This window comes from Lissotriton helveticus, chromosome 8 (genome assembly GCF_964261635.1).
Source record: "Lissotriton helveticus chromosome 8, aLisHel1.1, whole genome shotgun sequence".
In the NCBI taxonomy this organism is placed as follows: Eukaryota; Metazoa; Chordata; class Amphibia; order Caudata; family Salamandridae; genus Lissotriton; species Lissotriton helveticus.
This window is the reverse complement of record NC_136069.1, coordinates 1,239,575,129-1,239,591,483: the sequence shown is the minus strand read 5'-3', so window position 1 is coordinate 1,239,591,483 and position 16,355 is coordinate 1,239,575,129. Positions and strand designations below refer to the sequence as shown.

Genomic DNA, 16,355 nt, shown 5'->3' with positions numbered 1-16,355 from the left:
CATAGACAAACTTCTGGCTCCTACAAAAAACTTATTGGACCCCGGATCGCCTGGCGACACTGGGTCTGAGGGAAAATGACCAGTGCTGGAACAGCGACAAGGAAAAGGGGGACCTGGCACACCTTATCTATTACTGTCCCAAAGTTAAAAACATTTGGGAGAAAATATTCACCTTCATAAATAAAACGTTGGGATGCACACTAAAAGCAGACTTTGCTACCCTTTCCAGGTTTAGACTCACAACAGGACAGAGACCTCCTAGATCTACTAACAGCGGCAGTTAAAATGGTACTCACCAAATGGAAAGACACGTCCAAGGCAACTTTCAAGGGTTGGCTCACCTGGGTGACGTATCTGAGAGGAGCTGACAACACTGCCCTGTGAAACTCACCATGGAGACAACCCTATAGGGGAATGTGGGCGTCCTTGGACGAGCTTCTAGACCCATACAAACCGCCATGAATAGTACCAACAAAAATAAACAAATGGCTTGAAATCACACCCCCACAGGTTCAAGACGCTAACGAGAAGAAAGTAAACTTCTGGTATGCTATCTCTTTTTCTCTCTACCTTAAATCCTATCCTCTCCCCTTTCACTCATTCCTTCTCCTCTTACTGGGACAGTGGATAGGGGGACAGCCAAACACATATAATGTGAAACTGTACTACCATTAACACAGCCAGTTTGGGCTGGCACCCTATAACGACAAAGCGTTGACAATTATATGTTATATGTTGTAAAAAACAACCAATAACAATTGTATTGAAATAAAACAAATGGTCTGTACTGCTGGCTTCCAAGTTCATAGCCTGCCACCATGCATCATAATCCAAACTTCCGCATTTGACTGACGTTGTGTGATTTTGTGCCCTTTATTTCACTATGGCTTCAAGTGCAAAACAATGTATAAGTTAATGGGGAATTCAAGTACGTAAAGTCTCTTCTTGATAAAAATAATCTTTTGTCGTCACCAAACATTCTATTTAATGTACATTTCTCTGCTGCTTCCCAGCTGTTTGTGCACTATACAAATGTCAATACATTCATACAATAAATGGAGAAGCAAGTTTGATAGGATTATTTATCGCAGATCTTCTGTGCACAAAGATTGTGTGATTCCCATGAGCTCCAGGAGGAAAGAAGTGAACGTTTGCAAAATACTAACATTGTACCAAGATAAACATACCACCAAGCACAGACTATCTATATTATTACTTTTTTGACACTAAAGTTCGATATGTAGGGATCTAGTGGACCCATAATAAGAGAGCGAATTTCAGCTTGCCGCAGTAAGCATTCTGGGGCTTGTAGTTTTAATTTCTCTATTGCCAGTGTGTCACTGCAGGTCCTGGCATGCATAGAGCTATTGGCTGAAAACCCAGGATTGGGAAAGAGTCAGACCTGTGAGACAGGCTCAGCGTATGCTCATACGTCAAGCACCTTTGTTCAGCCCTCATGTTTGCAGCCACTCAAAGATATTTACAATTCAGAAGCTGACTGATGGGACAATTGTAACACAAGCATTTACAATGCAATGGTCTCAGCATTATTAAAGGTAGAGCTATTGGCATTGCTCATGACATTTTTTTTTTAAAAACATAAATAAATGGTATTGTCATTTACAATGGCAATAGGTGAGCATTAGAGAGTAGTAGAGAGTATTCGTGGACACAGAGCCACACACACACACACACACAGAGCCCCCCACACACACACACAGCCCTACAAACACACACAGAGCCCCCCCCCACACACACACACAGCGAGCCACACACATCGAGCCACACACACACACACAGAGCCCCACACACACAGAGCCCCCCACACACACAGAGCCCCACACACACACAGAGCCCCACACACACACAGAGCCCCACACACACACAGAGCCACACACACACACAGAGCCACACACACACAGAGCCCACACACACACAGAGCTCCACACACACAGAGCTCCACACACACACCCACAGAGCTCCACACGCACACCCACAGAGCTCCACACACACACACAGAGCCGCACACACACACACACACAGCGAGCCACACACACACACAGAGCCCCACACACACACACAGAGCCCCACACACACACACACACAGAGCCCCACACACACACAGAGAGCCCCACACACACACACACAGAGCACCACACACACACACACACACAGAGCCCCACACACACACACAGAGCCCTACAAACACACACAGAGCCCCCCCCCACACACACACACACAGCGAGCCACACACACACACACACAGCGAGCCACACACATCGAGCCACACACACACACACAGAGCCCCACACACACACAGAGCCCCCCACACACACAGAGCCCCCCACACACACAGAGCCCCACACACACACAGAGCCACACACACACAGAGCCACACACACACAGAGCCCACACACACACAGAGCTCCACACACACACAGAGCTCCACACACCCACACCCACAGAGCTCCACACACACACAGAGCCGCACACACACACACACACACACCCGCAGCCCCACACACACACAGCGAGCCACACACACACACAGAGCCCCACACACACACAGAGCCCCACACACACACACAGGGCCCCACACACACACAGAGAGCCCCACATACACACAAACAGAGCACCACACACACACACACACAGAGACCCACACACACAGAGCCCCACACACACACAGAGTCCCCCACACACACAGAGCCCCACACACACACAGAGCCCCACACACAGAGCCCCCCCACACACACACAGCCCCACACACAGAGACCCACACACACACAGAGCCCCACACACCTCAGAGCCCCCCACACACACACAGAGCCCCACACACGCACACAGAGCCACACACACACACAGAGCCCCACACACACACAGAGCCCCCCCCCCACACACAGAGCCCCCCACACACACACACAGAGCCACCCACACACACACAGAGCCCCCCACACACACACACACAGAGCCGCACACACACACACACACAGAGCCCCACACACCTCAGAGCCCCCCACACACACACAGAGCCCCACACACGCACACAGAGCCCCACACACGCACACAGAGCCCCACACACGCACACAGAGCCCCCCACACACACACACAGCGAGCCACACACACACACACAGTGAGCCACACACACAGGGCCCCACACACACACAGAGCCCCCCCCCACACACACAGAGCCCCCCACACACACACACAGAGCCCCCCACACACACACACAGAGCCCCCCACACACACACACAGAGCCGCACACACACACACACACACACACACACACACACAGAGCGGTCGCGACTAGGACAAACCAGGCGCCTGTCACAAATCAGAACCAGATAACAGAAAGCAAATGGCATTGGTTGGTTAGAAACCAATCAAAGACAAATTCAAAGGTCGGAGCGTAAAGGGTAAAAAACATAGGACAAAGGTCAGGACAAATGAGCATAAACTTATACCACATATAAAATAGAATGTGGGAGGCCCAAACCGAAAGAATCAAAATCCAAAAATGTTCCCAAACAAAGGTGACTGCTGAAACATTGGTAAAGGCAGCGAGTGTGGTGGGAGAGACATGGGAGGGGTGGGTCTGGGAGCCCGGGAGGGGCCGGCACAGCGCTGATGTCATTGTCATGTCGGAGCTGCGTGGGAAGCCGCTGCCGCCACCTCAGACCCCAGGAAGATGCAGAGAGGGCATTATTGGCAACTGCATGCATCTTTTCCTGCATCCATGCCCCCTTCCTTCTAGCTGCATGTATCTTTTCCTGCATCCATGCCCCCTGCCTACTAGCTGCATGTATCTTTTCCTGCATCCATGCCCCCTGCCTAGTAGCTGCATGCATCTTTTCCTGCATCTATGCTTCCTTGCACTCCTAGCTGCATGCATCTTTTCCTGCATACATGCATCCGCGCACTCCTAGCTGCATGCATCTTTTCCTGCATCCATGCCTCCCTGCACTCCTGCCTCCTTGCATGCAGCTTCTTCTCTGTATCCTGACACGGATTCCTGCCTGCTGCATCCGTGCAAGCCTCCCAGCTTCCATCTCTGCGCCCACCCGCGCCTCCATCCTAGCCCCGGTGCCTCGATACATGCCTGTCTGCATCCTCACACTAGTGCCTGCACTATCTCTGCCTGCCAGCGGCGCAGCCTCCCTGCACACATGAACCCTGCGTGCTGCTTCCCTGCCTCAGCCCAGCCTGCCTCCGTCCCTTCTCACTGCCTGCCTCCGTCCCTTCTCACTGCATGCCTCCATCCCTTCTCACTGCCTGCCCCGGACCCTTCTCACTGCCTGCCCCGGACCCTTCTCACTGCCTGCCCCGGACCCTTCTCACTGCCTGCCCCGGACCCTTCTCACTGCCTGCCCCGGTCCCTTCTCCCTGCCTGCCTCGGTCCCTTCTCCCTGCCTGCCTGTCCTTCGTTGCCCTCTCCTCACTGTGAACCCAGGAACCCGAGAACTGCTCCTGGTTAGTCCGACAGCAAACTGTGTGATCCGGGGCGAGTCTTTTTATTTCTCACGGCTTTGATCCTCTCGTTTGTCGCACTGGGAGCGCCTAGAAGCGGTGCGAGCGCTGTGGAGCTCTATGTCATCATGTTCGGATTTGGGTCAGACGTGGCCCCGCCTACGAGACGACCCCTAAAGGTTGTGGGTGCGCTAGCAGTGATTCCCCACATTTATATCTTTAGGATTTTGGAGGCCCTGGGACAGACGTATTTAGGGGGGCCTGTTCCGAACACTGTTGAAATTAGTATCACATTGTAGCTCTTTCATGCCCTATTTGGACCGGGTCACTGACCGCGGACAGGCACACGTGTTCAAATGTTTACATCTAATATTCAGGGATGGCGACGTGTGTTTTCATTATTGTAACACAGCAGCCGCTCACATATATTACTGCAAATAATGTCTGTGATGCCCTCCCATTTCTCAGAGGTCAAGCCCTGTTTTGAGCTTAAAAAAACGGTTTATGGATGTTGCATGAAACATAAACATTCAAAATCAATGAAAGTAAACGGTATTTATAAAACATCTGTTTACGAATTATTCAAGGTCATCAGGGCAAGGCTGTGTGGATGTCAGAGCCCGATCTATCAGGGGCCCCCTGAAATTCTAGGGCCCGGGGCCAGAGCCCACGGTGCCCATGCCTTAAAACTGCTCTGATTTCTATGCATCTTCCATTTCATTATTTAGAAGTCAGCAAAAGAACACACTTTACGTGACAACGAGGAGAAATACATGCCTTTTTATAGCGCCATGAAAGGCACGGCTTTGTTTAGCCGACGCTGGTGTTAACTTACATTTATCATTTAATTTCTATAAGCAAGTACACATTGAACTGCTTCTTGGCGCTGCTTAATAAAATCTGTTAGTATTATCCGACGTAAGGGCTTCCATTATACATCGAAAAGACGAAATACTGACGTAGCCCGGGAGTTCTTCAAACCCGTCACACGTGAGTTACATTCAAACCTCTGCGGTAGGCGCATTAATACACCAAGCTACCTTAGAAACATGATTGCCTAGTCACTGCTGTTGGTATGACTGTCAGAAACGCAGCAGTGAGTTTATGTTCGCTAAAAGGCGGAGTCGAAGCTCGCGCTTCGGACCCGCAGCGCGCCAGATCCAGGCGCTGCAGCAGGCGCATTCACCCACTGAGGGTCCCGGGGTCTCCACAACCCGCCCGCCGCTTCAGCCCCGCGATCTGTGTTTTCAAGAGGAGGTGCCGACAAAACACAGCAAAACCACCGCATTTTATAGGAGCGAGCGAAAGGAAATATCTCTTGAATCATACAAAAATACAGAAAATGCAATGAAATAAACAAACGCCAGCATCTGTGGTTGCATCTTTACCTTCGTGGCACACGGAGGTTTCAGTTTCTCATTATGTACTCTTATTTTCTCTCGAAGGCTGTGGTTTGTTGCCGCTCTGTATGTGTTTATTTTGGTTTTGATGGCACTTTGTGGTGTTGAAACTGATTATTACACTTGTTGGTGCCTGGGAGAACGCAGTATAATTCAGCTTGGCTGTTCTGTTTTTTTATTTTTATGTTTTTCACTATTGCCCTGTTTGTCGACATCTTGCTTCCCCGTGTGCCTCGTTCTCTGTAGCAGGTAACCGCCTTCTTTCAGGGAGGAAGCACAGTGCAGAGGACATTTTTGTTTCTCAGACTGTCGTTGTCTCCCATTGGAGAGAACCAAATATAATAAAACATAAACTTCCACCTGCATTTCTTTCCCTGCTCCTACGACCTCCTGGCCGCCATTCGCGATATGTGGCTTCGAATGCAAGGCGATGGATGTACAAGCATCTTCATTCTTACCTTTAGAAAATGAAAAATAAAAATTCGTAAAGGCCGCTCAACAGAAAGAAATATTTGTGGTTACGCCAGCTCAGCGGGTGAATGCGGCTGTAAAACAAACCCGCTTCTAATGTGAAGGGCACGAGGACAGAATGCAAGGAGTGCGGCTCAGCATTTCACCTTTCTGGGGTTGATGAAAAGAGCGCCCTGGTGGTCGGCATTGTGTAAAATAAAACGCTGTTATTGGGAGTGTGTGTCTCCGCGGGGGCCGAACCGGACCCCCTGGTCCGGCCGAACCCAGGGGGGGGGGGTCTCTGAGACTGCCCGAGTGATTGTCCTTTCCTCCGCGTCATTTGTCATTTGGACTGATATATATCGCTGTATGCTCTGTCTGCATTTTATTATCAGAGTACGCACCCACACACATCGAGGGGCGCACACCCTTTTGTTTTCACGTCAAACCATTTTGCAGTTCAAGATCTTCATATTATGAAACCATCTTCCGGGGGTAGCCGTCAATTTTTTATAAAACACGTCACTATTGCATATGATATCCTTTCAGTACAGAAAGAAAATTATACCCGGGCTGGAAAACTATCACCCGGGATCACACATGTTTGCGCGTAGGAGCCGTGACTCCATGTCTGCCGCCTTTGCTGACAAAAAAAAGACACCAGCTCCATCAGTTAACTACTGGCGACTTCCGCACAAAATGGACAGACATGTTCTGTGCACCAGCGATGGAAAAATCTTCATATCATCCACCAGAGAAAAGCAGTTGCAACACAATAGCGCCTAGGGTGACTTCTGAGCGGAACCTGCTCTACAGACTTGTGCGGCCGGAAGGGGGAGAGTGAGGCGTCGCATCTCCGCTGTCACTCTTGGATCGGCTGCCCTGGCTCGCCGGAGCAGCCCATCTCATCTTTAATCCGTTCTCAGATCGGGACCGGTGCCAGCCTGGCAGGCGACCGGCGCGCAATCACCCGACCCACGGCTGCACCCGCCGCGATATAGCGCCTTGGAGCACTCCTTCGGTGCAGAGACGCCTGTCTTGTGAGGGGCACACATCACCCTGAGAGAGGGGAGGACCGGGAAAGTTTTGTATGAGGCGGAAAGTTTCCCTCCCTCCTGAGCCGGAGTCTCACAGCTCCGACAGCCACCGAAGGCTCTACCCACCCTCGTGATCACCTAGCCCGGGTAACCTCCGCTGCCAGGAGAGGGGGCACCGCCAGGGGGAGACCTCGGAAGCCTCAGTTTGTAGTGTGTGCCAGGCGAACCACAAATTGTTTAAGGAGAAGCACTGCAGCTTTGGGGTGGCGTGTGTTGCGTCAGGCTCCTGGCGGGTGCCCACTTCCGCTCCCGTTTTATGAGGCGCAATTTGTGTGCCCATCTACGCGTTTCCGAGTAGGATAGCGGATATAAATCTACCCGGAAAAATTAACGACGGGAGATTTCTTCATGGTTAGGAAACCTTGAACACGCTTTCCGAAAATGCCACGCACAGCTTGTACCCTTTATGGAGCGGTGAAGCAAATCTTATGGAATTTCAGCGATTAAAGAAAAAAAAACAGAGACCTTGAAAAGACTTGGGCTTGAAGTGCTCTGCATTGCACGTACACCTTTAACATGGCTTTTCTTGTCTGCAAAGGACAAAAACAAGAGAGGAGCGCTCCACACGACCATGTTTCTCCGAGGCAAGGCGGAAATGCCTCAGAGAAACACACGGCCATTTTCGGATTCGGGGGCGTGGTTTTGCTTTCCTGAGTGACGGACGACGTCACGAGCTAAAGAACAGCAAAACTTACGCCCCCAAATCCGAAAAAGACGGGGCTTGTTTGAAGTGGCTCCCTTCTCTTCCAATGGCTGGCCTCTGTTTAGGAAGCCAGCCAATGGAAGCGAACGGAGCTGAGAGGCGGGTCTAAACTGCCCTTCTATACAACATAAGATCTCCGGACCGGAAGCTGCTTCGCAGCTTATAGGTCCCGAGACCTAACAATACTCATCACGTGACATAGTATTGCAACTAGAAACGCGTGTCTGAAAGAAATGAAGCAAGAAATGGTAAAAGCATTCTCAAATTAAAGCGTTGCTTTTTCTGCTCCATTTGTAGACGGAAGGGTCGGTCATATTAGTTAACAAGGCTTACATAAAGCAGAGGTCTTAGGTTTCCCAAATCCATGCATGAACATTCCAGTCTAGGTTTTTTGGCGTTGTGAGACTTGGAGGCCTGTCTTTTGATGTTATAAACAGGATTACAAATCCTGTTTTACAAAAAAAAAAAGCTGGAATTGATAGACTGTGCGCAAACTGAACTTGGAAACTCAAGGGCTCCGAAGAGATTTTAAGTTAAGGAAATCTGAAACAAGCCTTTGCAATGCAATAGGTCTCGTATTTATTGTCAATGACAATGCCTTTTATTTATGTTTTGGGTTTTAAAACATAAATAAAAGGCATTGTCATTTACAATGCCGATTGCTCAAACTCCCGTAAATGCAAGACCTATTACATTGCAAGTGCTTGTTGCAAGGTGGCTTAGTGATTGACTTGTCGGAGATATCTGCTCTCTCCACTCCTATTCGACTTGATGAGGTCACTGGCAGCTATATTAGTGCAAAAGAGATTGCTAAAGGATCAGTCAAAAATAAAATCTACCTTTTTTGCTGACAACGTCGTTCTTTCTCTGGGCTGCCACGGTAACTCTTTATCTGCCACAAGAGCTTCAATACTGTTCAAAAGTGCTTGAATTCAAGATCCATTAAATCAAATCAGAAATGGAAAATCTTTAAACGTGTAAACAAGAATGCAGTACACAGAAACAAGAACCACATTTTAAATAGACATCAAAATCCAGTAAAGTTTCTAGGCATGCACATCATATTGGTGCAGCACATCTTTCTAGAGCGAACTGTTTGTTTATGAAAATATCTCTAGCAAGATTAAAATACTCATACTTCTTTTGATTTTGGATAATATCCATTATTATGGTGAACCTTTTGCCGCAACTACTTTACTTGTGGCTATCCCTAACCAGGTTCATTCGTATTTAATACAAAAGTGATCAATTTACTTTATCTGAAGTGGGAAGTGTATTGAGGTATACAAAGGAGGCAAACACATATTTGCCTTTCCCAAACTTTGCGGGTTTGAGGTTTACTTTAATGTATTATATTTCAAGGCCGCCAAGTGCAGGTTACTGTCTATATGGCCTGGGAGATAATGGGTTCTGATAGAGCACACTGCTGAATTTGGATGTTTATAAAAACATTTTATTGGCTTTCAGTCTGATTTACATGGACACCCAAAAGTGGCTGGGTGGCTATCATACAGCTCTTTCTAGAATTAACAAACCACCCAGTCATGCACAAGCAAAACCTAAAATATGCATAAGTTAGGTAGGAAAGGATCTGTGAGTCACAATCAATCCTGGAGCACACCGGTTTTCTTCCTCTTAAACATGGAGAAAGAGGACTTGTGGTTTTGGAGTTGAGCGTTAATTTCACAAATGTAGTGTCCACATCCAGACCAAATAAATCTTTCCTGTATAAGAAATGAGTTGGAATCCTCCTCTAAACCTCTGCTTGGAAGTATGATGCTTGTAGTGAAGATTGTTTGCCAAGTTTAAGTACTGGCAATATGATGAGTGGCTGTCCCATCCATTGCAAAGCACAGAGCCTAATATGAAACGAGCTGCAATGGTTAAAGTACAGATTCCACCTCAACATCTTGGCTTTGTTGTGAGAACATCTTTGGTCATTCCATTGTTTCCTTAGAAATCTCAATTAATATGTTAAAGATCGTACAGGGGTAGTTACTTTTCCTGCAAGAAAGCAAGTAGTGACTGTTTTCCAGTGTGTGGATCCTAACTACATTAATGCAAATACAAAGGTAACCCCGTAATTACTTCCTGTCCAGGATCGCTAACAGGCCTAGTAGCAGAGCTCAAAAGTAACCATGGGAAAATGGAAACAGAACAGGTTTGTGAGTAGTGTTTAATAGGTCAGGAAATCTAAACATTGTTTGCTGTCAGTAGCTTTGAAGGCTCTCATACACAGCCATCAAATCACTGTAAACTTACACAGTCTTCTGAAAGTCAGAACAGTATCCATGATGAATTTCTTAGTGTGGGAAAATCCCTTTTGTGGGTGGAATTTGTCCTGTAGTCTTTCTATGATCTGTACTAAAGATTGTGCTATAAATGCCCAACCAAGGATCATTCTCCTTCCAAGGGGATAAAGGTCTGCCCTGCCAAAATTCTTACAGTGGCTCTCTTTCAGTAAATATAATGCCTTTGATACTAGAGCGATCTATGCTTATACTGATTCTGCCAATATCGTTGATACCAATCAAAATTTTAACGCTGAGGTTGGCTAGTACTGAAGCTCTGTACACAAAGGCTGGTAGTACAGATAAGGGGATGCGGAAGGATTTTCAAGGATGAATCTTGGCCATGAAAGGTCGGTGTGACATGCAGGCTAGATGACAGTTCTCCTGCTCTGAGGACCTTACCAAAGTAAATGGATTCATTTTAGGCTGAGGGACTTGACAGCTTTTGCTCATCTCAGACAGGCAATCTCCCATTTTTTCCCTTCTAAGACTTACCTTTACTCAACTTTCTAATGGCCCCACAAAAACGAAGCAGTGAGTCTTAGCTCCTCTGGTGCTGCCAGAAACAAGTAAAAACGAAATGGACGACCGAAAATGGCTTTTTAAGGCTTAATGGGTTACAGATGTGCTTACTGGAGAGATTAGAAAAATGTACATACATGCCTGCACAGGGCAGTGCTAAATTGCAGAAAAAGGGTGAGTTGTATAAGTCTTTATCGAGGTCCTCAGTGTCAAAAAAACAGCACTGCTACTCCATTGATATGATGTACTTTTTCTGTGCCTTTGAGGGGTACGCAATAGGCTAAACCCCGTGATTATCAGTGAGTCTTAACATGCATTTTGCTAATTTTTTAAGTTGTTTCATTGTGATGTATTGATCACTGTTCTCTTGTCTTACTTTTTGTTTCATGTTAAAACAGGTGTTTGTTTCTCAAAGTCCGGCATCCGCTTCCGGAGATGTGGATAACTTCTATAATTTTGCAGACATGCAGATGGGAATGTGAAGCTACCATGGACACACAACCTTATTATCTACTTAACTCATGTTTGTCAGCTTTTGTATGTAGTTTTTCGGCTATCGATTGTATCACACCCCGCAAGTGTTGCGTTGAAATGTTGTCTTTTTTACTGTTATTGAAATCTGGAAAGGCAATTTTTGCTTTTACAACCAAATTGCATTTGCAAATGTTGCCTATCTTTGTAAGGAAGCTTATTTTCTACATGTACGTTTACTAAGCTTCTGCGAAGACTGCGAATCACTTAACTGGAATCATTTTTAGGTACACTGGGATTTGTGTGAACATTTTGGTACATTTGTATTTTCTACATGGATCAACTTAGGGTGTGTCAGAGCAACATTTATAAGTGTATTTTTTTTTAAATAAATTCAGTGTTTTAATAATGAGAACAAAACAGAGCTGCGTTGACAAGAAAAATTTATATTATGTTAAATGTATGCTTTGTTCGTTTTGTTGCAACCTAAAAAAAGGTTTTCAGTGAACCAGTTTTGTGTGTAATCAGCACATAGGAAAAGATTGGCAGCTATGTTATTAAATTTATCATTTCACTGTTGCACTTACTACAGAAAATTCTGAATTGTATGTTTAATACCGAGAGATCACTTGCAAATCATTGCTAAACAACACTGCTATAGATGCTTGGTCAAAGTTGTGAAATTCACAAGGACTCACAACCTCCTTTAAACGCACGGTTCGTGTTTTCAAAGAATTTTCACAAATCTGTACCAACGCTTTCATATTTGTATAATTCTGAAAAACCCCAAATTGGCTTTCTTAATTACAGCAAAGACCAAGCAAGAAGTCATACACTTTTTCAGTGATATATACCAAATCGGAAGCTTAGATCGGCTAATAAAGGATTAGTTCAGGTCCCCAGCATCCACAAAGTCAGATGGGGAGGCAGACGCCTCTCATACAGAGCATCTAAGCTCTGGAAGGAACTACCAGCCTCCATAACGTTTCAGAACTCAAGACCTCAGTTCAGGAAAATGCTAAAGACCTGGCTCTTCCCTGCAAGGAAATGAAGCCATCTATTCCTGACTGCTAATTTCTGCTCCTCGGCTGCACATAGTGCCAAGACGCATCAGGATTTGTGCGCTCTACAAGTGTCTTACTTATTTTACTTACTTACACCCACAGATTGAACTAAAGCATGCTAATTTGAAATACATTGTTGAAGATTTATCAAAAACGTATAAATGTGCAGTGCTGGCGTCAAGCTTGCCTTTGCATTTTTATTCGGTTGCTTTGGACCTACTATGAGTCATAATATGGCTTGTGGCAAAATTGTATTTGTCAAGTCATTGTGAATCAACAGCAAATATGGTCTGGGTGTCTTGGTCTAATGATATCTTGGAAAGGATTACTTTCACTTGTGGTGCTGCCTACTTTTCATTAAGTGCATCAGCCATCATTTTTGAAGTGAAGGATTTACTTGAGGGACAATAATTTCATTGCTAAATTGTGGTTGAATAACCTTACTATCCACTTAGTTTATCGGCTGATGTGTTCTTACTAATTTTAAGTGTGACTACAACAATCCGAGATAAGCAATTCTCTCTTGTTTGTCACTGGTGGGATGCGGAAATGGGTGTGCAAGCACCTGCTTAAAACTTAATCAGTGGTTGAAGGGCTCTTTATATATAGTAGTTTTGAAATCCGAACATGATGCATTCCCCTTTTTGACAGCACCATAAGAGTGAAGTCAGATATGTTCCTGTGTTTTTTTCACGGTAGGCTAATTGGACCCTTTTATGTATGATGGAAATGAGACCTAATCTAACATTTTTTTTTGTATTGCTCTTTTCTGAATTATGGGCAGGGCAACTGCAGTAATGCAGCACAGAGGTACCAAATTATGTGGCAGAGTTAACTAAATGATGCACTAAGAAAAGGCAAAATATGAGACATAATGCAGCACATTTTTTATATTATTCATTATTTGTAATTTTACTCATCTTAACACTGTCTGGGCAAAGATTTCATCTCATTGGTACCGACACCCAAATACAGCAGCAAACTCAAATTGGACTAGTCAGCCATTGAGACTGCGAGGTAACAAGTGCAGATGCATTTTTTAGTAACTTTTTATCTTTTTGAACTAGAAATAATTTTTTGCTACAATCTGCAGTTTATGCTGCAGATGATGGATTAGTTGATATTTATTTAAAAAACACAGCAGCCACAAAATCTCATAAATCTGTTAGCCCTGATTTTAAGTGTGTCCCAGAATACTGCAAAATATGTTTAATTTGGTAGATACGATTGTGGATTCAGAAAGATGAACTTTATGTCAATGATTATGCATTTTAAGGTTTTGAAAATGTTTTCAAATAACACTAACTGGAAATATGATGATAGCCCTGAAACGTTGTTTAGACTTTTTCTTGTTTTGTGCAGGGATGAATTTTGATGGTGACTTCACTTCTTCAATTCACTGCACATAAGATCCATTGATTCTTAACAGTGAAATAGGATCAGAAGTTTGAGTAAAGACATAGCTGAAACAAACTGTCAGGTCTTCCGCTTTGCTTTGATGATCATCAGGGGCACTGCTTGTTTTTTCTGCATATATGGCAAAGATCTGATTCTGCAAGTTCTTTTATCAGTGGTCTTACTAGAGCTCTTATTGGTTTATGGGTTTGGAATATTTGTTGCATTCAGAGGTCCAAATTGTATTTTCCTTGTGTTTTTTGTCATCTGCATTGGATCCATGCCATTAAAGCTTTGCTTGGTGATATTTAATTACTAAATTCTCCTTGCTGCAGGACTGTGAGCTACTGCACAAATCCTTATTTTGGTGTGGTTTGAAACCAACTGCTGTTTACAAGTTTATCATTTTCAACAATTTTTACTGTTCCAAAAACGTTTACAGGACAGTTGCAGTTCTGAGTTTTGTATAACTGAGTTTATCATAGCTAGGTCCTCTTGGTACTTGTAAATGGCTTCCGGGTGAATGTTTTAACGTACTTTGGCCCTTGATCCAGAAACATTTGTGTCAGAGGTTAACATTTAGGAATATCGCAGAGCTCTGGCATTTTCTACAAGAACGTGCCCATATTTTTGATCAGGAGGCATCTTCTTTATCTCGTCGCTCAGAGCTGTTGGTTGATCTCCCATGGTTAGCATACCTGATTCAAGTATGCACCATCTCAATACACTGTGGCACATACCCAATGTACCTACTTAGTTGAGGAACCCATGTTCATTTTGGTAGTTGTAACTTTTTGCGACTTGCACATTTACATAGCTTTTAGTTATGACTACTTTTATGTATGTATGTTTATTTGGAAAAGTGTTATGTATTACAAATTGAAGCAACAATTATCTAGCTATTTTTTTTAAATGGATCTGGTACAGACAGGGAAAAAGGATACATTTGTACTGGTCTGGAATATGTCAATGAAAAATACTAGCAGTAAGTATCAATTATTTTCATATTTTTACCAACCAAGTTTTTTTTTTTAGACTGTGATATTATAGACACTTTATACTGTTCACTCTTGTATGCTAATAGTGTTAAATATGTGTTACTGCCTGGAAGCCATTCGCTCCATCATTGTATCTCATGGGACAATTAATGTTGAACATAGTCTCACTGAGACCACATGCAAAGCTCCCATGTCTGAAATACCTTCATCTATTACAGAAGTCAAGTGGTCATTGTTTGAAATGGTTCACAATTTCCTTACAATTTAGTTCCGAAACTGGGTACATGTTCTGAAGAAGGACGATAAAGGCTAACCTAGTACCAGCATTGGTAACCAAAGGGCCAATTGCAGCAGATATTACTGCTCAATACTTCTCAGTAACATGTTCAAGCTTCACATTCTGTGCAGTTTTTTATAGCTTAACTTCTAGCCCCCTTTTGCAAAGTATGTGTAGAATAACTTACTGTGAATAAAAAGTTTTGTATTCTCCTTTTGTACGTTTTTCACCAAGAACTTGTAAACTGAACATTTCAGAAGCAATTGGTTAACACCGTCCTGGATTTATTGCATTTTTTCCTTATGATTGCATAACTAATAATAAACTGTTTCTAACACAAGCATGCTTTAATTTTGTAGAATGACAAGCACTTGGTTATTCTTCTCTATAAGCCAGGGCTAAACAATGAGTTTAAAGAATGATCTAAAATATGATCTAAATTTCTTACATGTGTGACCCTCTATGTTCCTGATTACACCAACTTCTGGTTCATCATACCGTCAAAATGTATAGTGTTTAATGTTGGATGGCACTCGGCCATTAGCTGCCATGTTAATGTTTGTTTTATGCTTTTGTACAATATAATTTGTAGATTTTGTATGTTAAATAATTTGACTTTCTAAAATGTCATTCGTAATTAACATAATAAAATTAAAGATTATATTTTTTCATTGTGTATGTTTCTGTCACAGGCATAGTTTTAGGTCCATTCATTTACTATAACCTTGCCTGCCAACGTTGTGAATGTATTACAATTATACAGTGTTATCTGCTTACATTTAATCTGCGGGTATTACTTTAGTAAACTGCTGTGTTCAGGTTAAATTGTTGGATAAAATGCTGAAATATGCAGTGCAGGCTCAGACTCCTGAGTAAAAACTGGGCCACTACATTGTTAGAAGAATTTGAAGCATCGCTCGCTTGCATGGACAAACCATCTGATCATTTATCACGTTACAGGAAATAAAAACTGGTAAGTAAGTTGTAGGTTCCAGGGAAAACACAGCGTGATATATTTATTTATTTATTTTTATGTTTCCCCGCACTGGAGCTTTCATAGCTTTCAACATGCAATGTCAGGCTGGAAATACTCAGTACATAAATTGCAGCAATTTTAGAAGCCACAGTAAAACATCTAGAATTACAGTCCATCTGCGTCCTCTATGAACTGTTTGTATCTCAGCCACTGAGTGGGCGAGCTTCAAGCCCTGAATCAGGTG

General features: G+C 44.1%; 1 protein-coding gene across 1 annotated transcript in view; it reads left to right on the top strand.

The window, feature by feature from the left end:
* The window catches only part of RP2 (RP2 activator of ARL3 GTPase), a 145,494-nt gene extending 129,696 nt beyond the window's left edge, over positions 1 to 15,798 (top strand). Inside the window, exon 5 of the mRNA XM_078658219.1 lies at positions 11,329 to 15,798. Within this exon, the coding sequence (XP_078514345.1) occupies positions 11,329 to 11,412 (84 nt within the window). The 3' untranslated portion in view covers positions 11,413 to 15,798. The remainder of the gene's footprint in view (positions 1 to 11,328) is intronic.
* Positions 15,799 to 16,355: the final 557 nt, after the last annotated feature.